General features: G+C 38.8%; 1 protein-coding gene across 5 annotated transcripts; it reads left to right on the top strand.

Moving 5' to 3' along the window:
* Window positions 1-489: 489 nt before the first annotated feature.
* aftphb (aftiphilin b) lies at window positions 490-13,047 on the top strand. Of its 5 annotated transcripts, none has more exons than XM_026189425.2 (11): window positions 492-820; window positions 2,079-2,342; window positions 2,499-3,562; window positions 3,755-3,921; window positions 4,430-4,556; window positions 4,682-4,738; window positions 4,953-5,075; window positions 5,184-5,244; window positions 10,762-10,848; window positions 11,386-11,509; window positions 11,608-13,047. In XM_026189425.2, exons 2-11 carry the CDS (start codon window positions 2,114-2,116, stop codon window positions 11,744-11,746), a joined length of 2,178 nt encoding a protein of 725 aa, XP_026045210.1. In that variant the 5' UTR covers window positions 492-820; window positions 2,079-2,113; the 3' UTR covers window positions 11,747-13,047. The 5 variants fall into 5 exon arrangements, with proteins under 5 accessions (XP_026045208.1, XP_026045210.1, XP_026045206.1 ...); XM_026189421.2 differs by adding an exon at window positions 944-1,001 and having other exon boundaries at window positions 2,079-3,562; XM_026189424.2 differs by having other exon boundaries at window positions 493-820; window positions 2,079-2,384.
* The last annotated feature ends 2,130 nt before the right edge of the window (window positions 13,048-15,177 follow it).

The raw sequence follows: 15,177 nt of genomic DNA, 5'->3' as shown, positions 1-15,177 counted from the left end.
AAAGCCTGACACTTTCTTTTATTCTGCCATACAAACAGCTATGCTGAAGCAGAAAAAGTCAGCCCAGTCTTCACACAGTTCGACCCAGTTTTATTTTTTATTTTCTGATATTTTATGTGTTTGCTTTGAATGTTTGCACAGTAAAAAAGAATAATTATAGACAGTGATAAAGCACACATTTCCATAAATGATCTAAGCCTTTGTACTGTAGGATATGAGATAAGGGCAACTCCTATGGACAGATAACCTGATACAGGTGAAAAAACATGATAAACACCAGGAAGAATATATTTCCCACAGTTGCAAACCTGAGGATGCTAACTTAGATCCATGAAACATAGTTTGTTCATTCGTTTGTTTACAGTGACAGTAACAAAGTGGAGGTTAAAAAAAGGCAATTTAGGAATAAATTTCCTCCAGTAGGAGGCGATATTCTTCAACGAAGATCGTCTATTTGAAGAGGCATCCCTTTCCCCATCTGTGACGCTGACCTTGAGTTACTCCCTTCACTGTGGATGGAGCAGAGTGTGACATCTTAGTACTTTTAGCATCCCAGGTGACGCCTACGGAGACCGCGAGAGGATGGAGAAGGGCTGCACCGTTGACAGACAGGCGAAGTGAACGAGAGGTGATAAATAAAGAGCTGGGATTGCTCGTTAAACGGCCTGTCACTGTCTGGCTGATTCTGACGGACAGCTAGCATCAGACAGCGGCTACATGAGCTAGCCGCTGGCCATGTCAGCTAATCAGCTTCTGTGTCGGTAACAGGACAGCGGAATGCCGTTTGGGAACTACCTTATTTTAACCCCATTATTTATTGGTGAGTAAGCTCTCTTTGCATCAGTGCTACCTAATTAGCGAGTTTCGTGAACAGTTTGCGTTTACATGACTCTACATTCAGCTGTTCACGTCATGCCACGATGACACCTGTCTGTCTGTCCAGGATGAAGAGGCTGGAGAAAATGGCAGGACGGCGGTGCTTGTTTTCGCCCACAAAAGGCGTGCGTTAACTTGTTCAATACAGAAACACGCACAGAGTTCACATGATCACATTTGTTAAATAGAATGAACCAGAATAGACTCCAGTTCATTTGTTTTTTGCGTTAAGAGCTTATCTGTGACCCTGTAGGGCTAAGACTTCGGGTTTGTGCTGTTCATCTAAGTAGCACAAAGCTGCGGATATTGTTTCCCGTATCGGCTTACTGTCCGGGGCAGCGCTGGCCTCTCTTGCGTCTTAGGATCAGAACCAGGTGGAGAGTCATGCAGGTGGTTTTATAGATCAAATGAAAGAAGGTGATATTTGAAATGAGGAAATCAGATTGCTCATTGTGTACATTATGTGCAAGTTCCTCATTATTTAACTCTGCAGAATGCCAGCAGTCCCATGTACACAAGTGTGGAAATCAACGATCACAGGGCTGTGCCAAATTTATTTCAGTTGGTCTTTTGTTCCACCTGCCTGCTATTTTGATCTCAGGTGAGCCAGGCTAATAAAATAAAAATAAAACTTTTTTTTAAAAGGTAAAAAAAATATTCATATTTAAAGGGGACGTGGCCTGCTTATTTCCAGCACATTTTTATTATTGGAATATTTAATCAGTGAGAGACACTACAGTATTACAAAGAAAAGCCCAACAATCGGAAAACCCCCTATGAGCAAGTACTTGGTGACTGTGGGAATGAAAAAGTCCCTCTTAACAGGAAAAAACCTCTGGTAGAAAAAGGCACAGGGAGGAAGAGCGATCTGCCGTGACCAGCAAAGGAAGAGAGCAGAGATGGGAGAAAAGAGAGTACGGTAGAAGGAGCCACAGTTTAATAACTACTAGTGATTGAATGCAGTAAAGAGTGAAAAGAAATGATTAAGGAAGAAATGCTCAGTGCATCATGGAAAGGCCCCCCCCCTCCCCCCAACAAGGGTTCAGGGTCATTTGATCCAGACGAAAATATAAGCTTTATCCAAAAAGAACCTTTAAGTATAAATTATTAAGCAAATAACTTTAACACTGAAATTATTCCCAGAAGCTGTTGTTTTGTTTTTTTATCCTTCTTTTCTGATTGTGTGCACTTTCTTCTACCAGGTGCATGAGTCCTTTGGGTCCTGCAAGGAGAACCCATGGAACCCAACATCATACCCTTGCACTCCTCTTCCTTGCCTCTGATGGATGATGATGGTGATGGGGAGGTGGCATCAGAGGAGGATGAGTTTAAGGACTTTTCTGTCGGGATGTCCTGCTCCTCTCTTAATTTTGCTGATGCAACTGAGTCACCTTCTAGTTTCAGACCTCCTTCTCCAACCTCAGAACCAGCCACCCATCAACCCAGTTGCAGCTCTAATTGCGCAGGTGAACAATCCCAGCCTACATCCGAAGTGAAGCTGGAGTCTGGTAAGGCTCAGATGGATGTAGGACAGGAGGATTATAATGCTGAACCTTCTTTGCACCTCACAAATGGATTTGCTGAAAGTGAACATAACTCTGGGGCCCATACTTTTTCTGTAGGTGGTCGGTCTCCTGTGGAGGAAACGGAGTTTGCTGATTTCACTGTGTTTACAAAGCAGACGGGACACCCCTGGTGTTGTGGCTTCTCTCCACTGGCTAACACAGAGCAGGAGGATGCGAGAGTAAAAGGGACAAACAGCACCTTTAGTGAACAAATACATGAATCAGGAGAGGATTTTATTATGGAATCTGAGCCCAGATATCACTGTGCACACAAAGAAAAACAAAACATCTGCACTGAGATCAGGGAGAAAAGAGATGCAGCACTTGTGCAACCATCTCAGGTCCATCATCAGCCTCAGGAAGCTACAGGAAATTGGAGTTTTCCTTCTGAAGAGGAGGAGCTAGATAAGCCTTGGGATAGTCAGAGGGAAAGGAGGAATAGCTTTAATTCTCTTCAAACCTCTGAGGTACAGGACGATGGAGATGCAGAAGAAATCTTTCAAACATGTAGTATGCATGAGCCTATGTCAGAGGACTTGGCATCCTTCAGTGATGATTTGTCATTTGAGGTTGCTTCTGCAGATTTGGAACCAAATGTTTCATCCCTTGCTTCTCAAGATGATCAAACTGACTGGGACCAGTTTGATGAAGATGAAGACCTGGGAAACTGCAGACATTCTGACTCTTTTGGAAACAGTAATGTGACAAACCTCAACCAGACTGAGTCAGACAGGGACATTCATCACTACGAATATCCGACTCAGGAAAATTCTGCTACCTCCAAACAGTCACAATCTGGAACAAATTTGCAAGACAGATTTGCTGACTTTACTGACAGCAGTTTTGAGCATCACAGACCTCAAGAAGATCTTCAAACAGCTGATGCAGGGGTGCAGATTCTGGGAAATCTCCCACTGAGTGACAGCTTTGCAGATTTCTGCTCGGCGCCCACGCAGGAGGATGAAGAGGGGTCGTGGGTGGAATTCAATGACCAGAGTGCAGAGGATGGAAGAAGTTGGAGACAGTTCAGAGCACCAGTCAGCAGCCTGCAGACTGATGTAGACGATGAGGAAAAGAATAAGCAGGACAGAGTGGAAGGAACAAGAAGAAACAGCTCTCAGGTAGAAGTTAATTTTATTTAAAAACCTAAACTTCTGCTTACATTATCGGTTGTCTGTTTTTATTATTAAATGTTACCAATTTTTAAAAAGAATTTAAGCTATTTAAAGGCATATTAATGTTTTAAAAAGATAAATAGATATTTCTGAAATTCTAGTTTAAAAATGAACCATCTTATATTCCTATCTGACCAGGATTCACTGCCCTGTCGTGTCCAGGAAATCCTTCAAGCCAGTTTCCCAAAGGTAGTGGTTCCAGCTGTGGAAGATGAGAAGGAGCTGGTTGGCCTCAGTGCTTTGCTTCAAGCTGAGCATCTCTCTGAGAGTGGGGAGGAGGTACCAGTCCCCAGCAGTGCTCAGCGGTGAGGAGAAACTCCTGAATTATGGCTTAACCAATCTGGAAAGCCATCAGCTAGTCTGTCAACTTCCCCTCAGGCTTAGGATTGGTTAATTTTCTGTGATTTCTTGGTGTTTTTTTTTATGTGCACATAAACCACTACATTGGACACTGATGTGTCACTCCATACCCTGCCACCCACTCCAAAGGTGATGTTTGTGGACATGTCAAAAACTATTTGAAAAATAGTTTAAAAATAAAGTTCAAAAATCTTTTTTGCCTAAAGATGAATAAAAATATTTAAGAAAAAAATCCTGATTGAGGTTGTCATAATTCATGCATGAATGGGTTAATAGAAATCTGGTCTGAAGATGTACCCTATACGATTAGTTTGCACTAATCACATTAGTGCATAAATTTTTCAATTTGTAGTGGTATCCTTAACATTTTAGAATTTCATTCCTTGATATAGCAGATAAAGTAATAACTTCTCAAAATCTTAGCTGCTTTTAAATTTTCTTCTGACCTTCCAGGATTCAGCAGGAGATATTGAGGCCACATCAGGATGTCCACAATGCAGTTGGGCTCCAGTTTCAATGGGGGGGCTCCCATACTAACAGGACTCTGCTCAGTTGTCTTGGCGTGGACACAAGAAACGTTGTGAGTTAGGCATCAGTAGCATTTTCCATTACATGGCTTAAACTGCTGCTAAAATGGACCAAAAATTCTCTTGGTATCTTCCAATGCTATAGTGTTCCTAACACTTGCTCATTCCCAATTCCAAGGTGTTCACTGGGAGAAATAAGCAGTCTGTGACTGTGCCTGCTTTTGCATCCAGTCTGGTGAGTCTTGCTGCAGTAAATGTGAATAAACTTCACTGGTGTGTGTGGTAGGAGATCAGACAAACTGTGTCTTGTCTGATTGTCTGTGAATTGAGGACAGATTCAGTAGTACTAAAGCATACTGGGCTTTGTCGCTTCCCTGTGGGACCGGTTGCTCTTTATGTATCTTTATTCAGTGTTTCCCAGCTGGAATATCAGTTTCTGTCACTTTCAGGGAATGCTTGAGCCAACCAAAGATGCCGTGCCAGCTGCCTGCTCTTCAGGAAGCACAGCTGTTACAGCACAAGCACCTCCAGGGCCCCGGGATATACCGGGCCCCTCAACACATTCAGCGCAGGTAAACTTGTCTGTTTGATTTGACTCATTAAACAAAATCACAAAGCATTACACTTGAATGGAATAACTTAAAATGCCACTAAAGAAGGTCAATTTTGTGTCGTGGCAGGAGGAGCTCCCTTCCAGCCAGCTGGACTGGAGCGGTCGTGGCCTTAGCAGCTCTCAGGACGGTACGTCCCCTCGCCGAGCCCCACATTTCTGGGGTCGGAAGTAGACTACCAGTCATGGCTTCTATTATCAAACCAAACCTTTTGTTAAGATTTAACTCTGGGCTTCTCACTATCTTCACAGCATGTGCTTTTTCTCTTTGAATTTACTGTGTTTCCCCTTAAGGCACTTTGCAGTAATACGGGATCACAACATGTCATCAAAATATAATATTTTCCTTTAATAATAATTTCCTCTCAAGAATAACAATCATCCAGTATTTTGAAATCATGACCAAAAACAGGGGAAACACTGTGCTGATCTCCCTTTTTGCTCTTTTTCTTCACCTGTTGTATTTACCTGTTGTCCTGTTGAGGAAAAAAATGATCTCAGTCTAATTTATTTATGGAAAATTTCTAATGAACTCACACCTGATGTGTAAGAAGCCTATTGAAGACATGATGTGCATACTAACCTGTTTCATTTCTGTTTTGTGGTTTACTCACTGAGCATGAAAATAACGTGCACTCTGAATAATCAACAGATTTGTTCTTCTAAAGGATCTTTTTTTTTTTTTTTGGTCTCTTTTAATTTTTGGCTATTGTGGGGGTCAAACTCCCAGGTCCTTAGTACTAATATCGTCAACCTGTTGCCAGAATTACTGTAAGTCAGCCATTAGACATTTCTAGTAAAGACAAATTAAAAAAGAATAATCTATACCAGTATACTTATTTATTTATTTTTTTGCTCAGGAATGTTTTATCAAGTCAATGAGAATCATAACTTATTGTACTGTTCAGTTTTATGTTTTTGCAGTTTTCAAATGAACGTTTGTATTCATCCTAAATTCCAAAAATCGTGAGTTATAAATTAAAAATTATTAAATATTCTCTTTGATCAAAAAGTATGATTTTAAAAAAAAAAGGTTCCAAGAGTCCACAGAAAAACGCAAATTAGATTAAAATATGGCCAATCTCCCCTTCAGTGTAATCTCCCTGTGCACATCTGGATCACTTCAAGCATGACTGCCTAATTTCATAATGAACATCAAACTTTTTGAAAGCAAAGATTAAGGAGATGATCTTGAAGGGGACTTCAGCCAAGTATTGCTGGGGTGCAGTTTTTTGGGGTTTTTTTGTTGTTGTATTTTTTTGTTTGTTTGTTTTTAGTTCTTTGTTTTTTTGTTAATTTGAATTTGTCAATTGAATTGCAGAACTTTTTGATGAGACCACAAACAAAAAAACAAAAGGGCAGGTAGGAAAATCCCATCTGGTTCTTTCATAACTTAATGCGACATGGATTCAAACCAACACACTAAAAAAGATATAGCTCTGTCATTGCTGTAAAACAGCAGTATACACAAACTTTGCCACGCAAATCATTTTGCTGCTGCAAATGTTTAAGAGGGTAAAGGTAAAATAAAATGTGCTAAATAATTCTAACAAAGAGTTTGTTTTCGATGTATGACATGCAGCGTGGCTGAAAGCATAGCTTACTAACCTAAAAATGTGAATTGTGACTACTAACTAAAATATAAAATCCATTTCTAATTTGTAGCATGAAACATAGCATCTTTTTTGATGGTGTTTATTGATATATACATGTATATAACTAAGGATGGCACTGAGCAGCTACTACATCCATTTCCTGGACTTGAGCAGTAATGTTCTTGCTCAAATCTGGATGATTTCAGTCTGCAGGTCCTCAGGCAACTGTACGAAAAGAGATTTTACGTCTCCCGATCATCTGAGTTCAGTTTTGTTTGTTTTCATTTATTTGTAATTTTTTATTTTATTTTATTTTTAGATCGGCAACACATAGAAGACTAAACATAGGGCAGAACAAAGATTAAAGTTGTAATAATGAAGCTTGCACAGCAGAGGGCAGTGTGCAGGGTGTAAGTGGTGCTGAGTGCAGAAAGAAAGTCAAAACACATTACTAGTTTGCAAGAACAAATCTATTAATACAAGAAGATGCAGGATGCAATCTTATTATTGTACATCATTTTATGTAACTGTGTGTCGTCTGTTCTGTAATTTATTATTTATTTATTTCTGTTAGATATGAAGCCAATTTTGGGATAAATTTAATTTGTGGGATTACTGTCCTAATAGAAAGCAGGCTTTCATAATTAAAATTGCAAAGGAGGAGTCACAGTTAAAGCTTGCAGGTGTGATTTTTATGTCGTCAGTTAATACTTAATTCTTTGTTTTTCTTTTAGTTTTTTTGCACTTGATTCTAGATCTGATCGTTCTGTGTGGCAGTGTTTGATTCCAATTTGCTTTATTTTGAGAAAACGGGTTTTGAGTGCTTTTCAGTGTTTCATTATCAATCAAACATGTTTCTGCACTATTCCTGTAAACACACACTTTTTTTTTCTTTTCTTTTTTTAAAATAATGAGTTGTGCCTTTTGCTAAGCATTTTCTAATGAGTGCTTTTTTTTTCTCCCAAATAGTGAAATAATGTTTGGACCTACAGTGACAAAAAACTTTTTTTCCTCTTAATTTATTCAGATTTACTGCTCAAATTGAGAATTAATGCACTGCTATCAGAGTAGAGGGAAATAGTTGTAAATACTGAAATAAATCGGTTGATCCTTTCTGCTTGGTTTGTCTTCTCTTCTCTTCATGTTTTCACTCTTTTATCACTTTGTGACAAAACCACTCTTCTCAGTGGTTGACTAGAGTTACATTACTCAAAGCTTAACCATTTGCATGGCTTTTCTATTTATTTATTGATTTTTTTTTTTTTTTTTTTTGCAAGACAAATGTAAAAGTCCAAAAAGCAGAGACTTTTTTTAACCTCCATCTAATTTACATTTTGTCATTTTTGTGTTCCAAACTGTCAGATATTCAAACAAGATTTTACATAAAAACATTCAGTTAGCACTAAATGATTGTGTTGAGCCTTTTGAGGAATGATTCTGTAATTCTGTAATGTGATTCAGAGACGCGATTACTTTATAAGTAATAAGAAATCGCGTCTCTGAATTTAATAGCCAATTGTGCCACCTTTAGAACACGTACAACCAAATGCTTTGTGCTTTGGTGCAGCCACATTTAGGGGGCTGGTTTTGAGGCCTAATGGTTCTTTTCAGATCTTCCCACAGCATCTCAGTGGGGTTCAAGTCCAACCTCAAACTAGCTCACACTAAAATGGAATTTTATTCAATTCATGAGCCATTTAGAAGTGAACTTCTTGGAAGTGTTTTGTTTACTGTTATGTTTAGATCATTGTCTCACCAGGGTTGCCCTTGCACTCGAAACTGAGTTCTGGGATTTTTGGCAAGAGCCCCCAGACATGCTAGCGTAATCATCGATCTGGTTTCAAGCCCAGATAAATGGGAGGGGTGCGTTAGGAGAATCCAAGCTGTTACACCCCGGCCTAGGCAACCGGGGTGCAACGTAGAAAAACAGAAATAAGGAAAATAAAACCACGAAGGCTCTCCACCAAAATCCCAAAATGAAAATATCCCATAACAAAAGCATTGACAAACCCATTGACAACTATTTATAACAAACTATTTATTTACAACACGGGGGGGGGGGAGATCGCGACCATGACATCCTGAAACACAAGGCTTAAATACATAGAAGGAGCAATCAGGGAATGGACCACAGGAGGGAAACACAGCTGGGGCAAATTAGACCTGACGAGACAAGGAAAAGTAAAATGAACACACTAAGATAACACAGACTTTCAAAGTAAAACAGGAAATACATGACAGTCACGCAAAAAACAAAACACTGACAACACCGAAACGTAACAAAGCAGATCCACCTGTTGTGGTGACCCTTCAGGAGCAGCCGCAACTACTTTTTGCTCTACAAGATTTTTGGTCAATATCAAGTTTCTCTCTGCCAACTGGCACCAACAGCATTCACAACACTAACACTTCCACGCTTGACTCTTTGTAAAGCATCCAATTTGTTGAATTCTGAGTCTGGTTTATACCAGGTGTGACACTTTTTCTCTTACAAAAAGTTCATCCTAATCATTCTTTAAAACATTGACCCAAAATGTCTGAGTCCAGTAGAGTATGTCTTAGCAGAGTCTGTATAAGCCTTAGTATTCTTCAAAAGATGCTATAACGTCTACACTCTTCCATGGGTCTCATTTTTGCCCACTGTGCACAGTTTCTTACATCTTTCTCTTTAGATGTGTTTCTGCTGACTTCTATTTTTTTTTTTTTTTATGACTTCCCGGATGAGCCGTCCTGGAAAGTCTTTATTTATTGATAATGTGTCGTTGTGGATCTGGAGGCCATGTGTCTGCAAGGGTTTACATGAACTGGCCTCAAAAATAGCTTTGTAACCCATCCCAGACTGATGTATTTATCACTTTCTTCTTAAGTTCTTCAGAATTTCTTTGGATTTAGGATTATTGTGTTGCTGAAAGGTCATTTAACTGACTCTGCGCTTCTGAAAATCTCTAAGTTATTTTTAGTTAGGACTGGTAGTAATCAGGTGTGGTTGTCTAGTCAGACTGTGTGTGTGTGTTTGTGTGTGTTTACACAAGGTTAGTTGGTATTAATTGACCTTTAAGACTACTTCAGTTGCACACAAAAATGGAAAAAAATCAGAACTTGGGGTCATTTTTTAACTACAAATGACAAGGTTTTATTTCATGACCTTATAAGGACAAATCCACCAGAGTCTTCAGGAGGAGGCAATCCTCATCAATTAGTACAAAAGACTACTAATTTGATTCGATTATTCTATTTCATCTTTAAGCTAGAACCTTTTAGCATTACCATTCACTAGTATTACACACAATAATCACATATAAAACTTAAAAGGGAAACGGACTAAAATAAACCCAACTTTAGCGGTGTGTTTCTGCTGACCTCTACTGTTTAACCTTCTTCATTGCAGTGAAGTGGCAGCCTCCTGGTTGTGACTGGTTTTGTCAGTACAGTTTTACTTTAACATTAACAGGCATTACAAATGACAACATGACTGAACAATAATGCCTCAATTTGAGTCTAAAGTCAAATTTTCACTGCTGGTTATATTTATTCTTCATCTGGTAACATGGCTCTAACATATAACTTAGTGTGCCCAAAAAAACCTCTGCTCTTTATTTACACAAAAAATATCATGGACACATTAAGTATAAAGTATAAAGTTAGAGGATTTCTTGTGGCACATGATTTGATGTGACTTATGGTAACTAAGCCCTTGTTACATTCCTGTTGTGACAAGTCACAGTATGTCTTCTGTGAAAAAGGTTTCACTACAGTACACAACACCACTGGGTGTTCTCAGTGAAACACACTTAAAGACTTCCACCACAGCAGGCTCCAAAACACTGATTTAAACTTAAACTAACATACCAATATACATATACTTGCCTTCCAAGTGTACACTCCAAGTCATGGAGAGTACATGTAGATAACTTCTAACAAACAAAACTGCTGACACCACATGCCATTGAGGTTCTTTTATTTACCTTAATGATTGTACCCATTTCCTTTGACTGTCCTGATAAAAAGACAAAGCTTCAGACCTCTTCTTCTTTCTCCCTTATGCTAGCACAGACTGTTCTGCTCTCAGTCTGGATTACTTTGGTCCTGAGGATGAGAGCAGGTCCAGCAGTAGCACCCAAAGCCAGAGTCCCCCTCCAGGTAAATAACTACACCTTTCAATTGTGATACTTAGAGCAATACAGAAATGAGCCTAGATCAGGGGTGGACAAATACTTTTCTCAAGAGGCCACATTAGAAACTGGGACTGTTGTGGAAGGCCAGACCATTAAGCTGAACTCAATTCTGCTCAATATTAATCTTATGTATTTAATTCAATGTTATTTATATAATGCCAAATCACAACAACAGTCTTCTCAATGTTATAAGGTAAAGATCCTACAATAATACAGAGAAACCCCAACAATTAGACACCCTATCAGCAAGCACTTTACTGACAGTGGGAAGGAAAAACTTAATTTTAACAGGAAGAAACCTTCAGCAGAACCAGACACAAAGAGGGGCAGCCATCTGCCACGACTGGTTGGGAGTGGGCTCATCTCTTTATAAGCTTTTTAATGCATCCACCCACAACAATCCCAATTTCATTTGGGAACTTGGGAAAATTATTTGCCCACCCCTGCCTTCAATGCTGCTTGTGGTGTATGTCTTGTTATAACGAAACACTTTTGTGTAAAGGAATTGATCCAGAGCTGTATGAGTTGACCATCAGCAAGCTGGAAATCAACACTAACAGCAGCCACCTAGAGGACACTTTGAATCGCCTGATGTCCTCCGCAGAGAAGACGAGCATTTCAGTGAGGTCAGTGAATCTGATATATGATCTGTTTTTTGTTTTAAATTGAAATAATTCAAAGCCAGTTTAACTGTTACTGTTTGGTTGCGTGTGCTCTCTGACAGAAAATTCCTGCCGAGTGAAGAGCTGAGTGAAGAGGCTTCCAGGGTGATCGCTGTGCTTCCTAACTTGTCTTTCATGCAGGCCAAGGTCCTCATGTTCCCAAGCGTGCTCCTACCCAAAGCATGCACTTCTCCAAAATGACAACACATTATTTATATTTACAACAAACTGGATTGTGAAAATTTGAGATATTTTTGTTAAACACACACAGATAGAAGAGTTCAGAACATTTGATAACACAACTGATCATTTTAAACACATTGTGATATGGTTGCTTGTGTGCAGAGTTCTCTTTCCACTGTTTATTCCAGCTGTCTGCAAAACTCTTTTATACACTGCAAGTGAAACACTTCAGTGCATAAAAGAGGACAAAGGACATACCTGTGCATCCTCGATTGTAGCTTCTTGTAGCAAGACCTGCAGATGCATTTTAGGAACTGAGACAGGAGGAAGAACAGGGGACATGAGAAGGCATAAATTAGAGAAATGAGAAAACCCTTTAATCTTTCACTTGGCCTTGGCCTGCTTTCCCATGTATGTAGCTGATTCAACACGGGCTGTTTGAAGAGGTATAGAATAGGTATACTACTACATGTGAGGTCACATGAAATCATAGAGACTTATTGGGAACGAGAGGTTGATTTTCCTGCTTTAGTAAAAATACTCCACCTGCTGGCTATCCTCTGCTTTTAGGGTGAAAGTTGTGAGTAAAAAAATATCCTCACATATGAGGATATTCAAATTTCAAAGCATACTAAACTGCAAACTGCAAACTGCACTGCGGAAGATCAGCAGCAACAGTACAGTGTGTGAAAGTATTATTCTCCTCAATGTGCAGTGTTGTGATTTAGTTTGGTTTAACGTCCCTTTTACCCAGATTTATTTAGTCTGTTACAGGAAACATGTCAGTCGAAATGGATATTTTTATATGTATGTTGTTATTTTTACCTAAAAACGACTCACGGTTATTTTAATGTAAGGCTATAACAGACAAATCATATAAAAGACAGAAAGAATGTGATTATGTAATGTGGCCTTTTTAAAGAAATATACATTTCAAACAATTTTTTTGTTTCCTTAATTTCAGCTTTAGCAAGGTCACTTTTGTCTTCACTTTTTCATTTTTCTTCCTCTATTACAAAGTTTTGCTTCATGCCAGTTACAGTATTCTGTTATGTCTGTTTTAGTATTAGGATGCCATACATGTGTTTCCATATTCAAGTCACGAAAGTATTTGAGATTTCTTTGATGATAATATTTTTTTTCCTGTTTCCTGCTCCTGGCTGATTTTTTGTTTTTATGTTTTATGATGTCCACAAACTAATAGGCTACATGTTCCTGACTATTTTAGAAAATATTTAGCATTATTGTTGTTCATTTGTTTGTTTCCAGTGATTTTATGTTACTGAGGTGCTTTGGAGTATAAAAACATTGTCCTGAAATACTGCCGTGACAAGCTTGTTGTCCACTTGCGCACATTCCTGTGAAACAAACAGCTGCTTCCTATAGTCATTTTACAATAAAACGAAGGGTTTATGTACAGTCATGACAGTCAAAGTAAGAACACCTTCTTTGAATCTGAAATGGGCCTGCCTGATCTCACAAGCAGCCTTCTGTCAAACAGGAAGTCACTAATCCCAGTGTAGGTAGGAGCAGGTGCATTCAGCCTGGAGAGACGTAGAGCTGGGATCATAGCTGGACTGGCCATCGGGCATACCGGGCATTTGCCCGGTGGGCCGCTGGCGATTTTTTGTTTTTATGGGCCGATGGATTTTTTTTTTTTTAGGAAGGGTATATATAATGAAAGGTGTTGGATTGGCCAATTGGTCATGATCGACTCTGGGCTGGACCAATTACAGCCGAGGAGGCTGGATGCACCCTCCCCCTTGTTTAGCAATCACGTGATTTTCGCGCATTGCATGCCGGGAACTCGTGGCAAAACAATCCAAGTACCGCATCAAATGCAAGCGTTTGCAGCACCGCAAAACGTTCATTCTCCGGTTCCAATACCTTCTTGTTTTTTCTTTGCCGCACAAAAAAGGAATGTACAAAACAAAAGGAGAACAATGCCGGTCCATACAAAGACAGACTCGACGAAAAGACAAAGAAAAATACGAGGAAAAAATCAAAGGAGTGAAAGGGTCAGACCCTTAGGAGCACCCAGAGTGGACAAAAGACGTCAGCGTGCTGCTCAACTTTCACCACGCTATATACTTGTGCAATTTCTTTGTTGTATGCTATAAGGCGTACAGGTGACTGCAATGTATGAAATTGTATTTATTTGTGCATTTTAATTCTGCATGCAAAAGATAATCCTATTAGTATGTAGGGATTTTTTCAGTAATTCTATAATAGAGTTTAACTGAACTAAAAAGAAAACAACAGATTTACTAACTGTAAGTCTGCTGCTGTTTTGTTTTTCCAGCCTGTTCAGATGACAAATCAACTAGTTTGTTTTATGGAGGAGGAAAAAAAATGGAAAAATGTTTTTTTTAATCTTTTGACAGCACTAATTAAAATAAATAATACATTTGATTAAATGGGTTCCTCCAGGAATATTGAAATGGGGTGCAAAAAGGCAGTATGTGAACCAGTCGGGAAATCTGAAAAATGGTTAAAAAAAAATTATAAGTGAACAAAATGACAATGTGTATAAGTATACGGTATTGTATTATACATATATGACAATTGTGGATGTTTGGGGAATTACAAGCTGTGAAACTAGCCGTTGTGAGGCGAGAGGGTGAGGAGGAGACGATATTTTTAATGCATTGTTTGGCACTTAAAATTATCAGACATGCTTTCTGTGCAAATTACACAATACTACATCACTATATTAACAATAACACACTGAGGACGACAAATGGCAGTGTGTGGGTTCATGATTTTCAGAAAACTGACACATACTATAAATTATGTAAGTATGTTGTTCACTTTTTACCAATCTTTTGTGTTTCTCCTGCAGCTGCTGTCGCACAGTATGCTCGTCAGCCTTGCCTGTTACTTGGGGGATGAATTCACACCGGTGGCTCACGCCGCCATGGACAAGTACCTGTCAGCGTTTGCTGCTGTTCTTGCTGAGAAATACAGATGAGACTCAAGCACTGGGTTTCCAGAAAGCATACGAGGCATTTATGATGCTATGTAAAATCTTTTTGTTTTTCTCTGTATGTGTCTCTGTCATTACTTTGTTACATTTTTAATGGTAAAAAATGTGCAATTCGTGTGTTAGTTTTTGTGCTGTTATATTATCAAATAAAAACAAATCGAATCTGTGGTGTTTCACGCATTATCATATCACGTTCAAAATGCATTGTGTTGATCATTTTCAAGGAATTCATCATTTGACTGAGTTAAGTTTTTTTAGTTGCTCACCGTCATGTCAGCTGATAATTTACATTATTTTACTTAAGCAAGCTTTCCTACTGTAAAATATTTTCATAATAAATAATACATTTACAACTACAAAGGCACATTTAATATTAAATCTAATCTGTTTTTTGTTTTATTGTTTTATTTTTCTAGTATTACAGAAACAAAGGATTCAGGTTTTAACACGTGTTTAGCAATCA

The sequence above is a fragment of the Astatotilapia calliptera genome, chromosome 13 (assembly GCF_964374335.1).
Source record: "Astatotilapia calliptera chromosome 13, fAstCal68.1, whole genome shotgun sequence".
NCBI classification, from domain to species: Eukaryota; Metazoa; Chordata; class Actinopteri; order Cichliformes; family Cichlidae; genus Astatotilapia; species Astatotilapia calliptera.
This window is presented reverse-complemented; position numbering and strand designations above follow the sequence as displayed.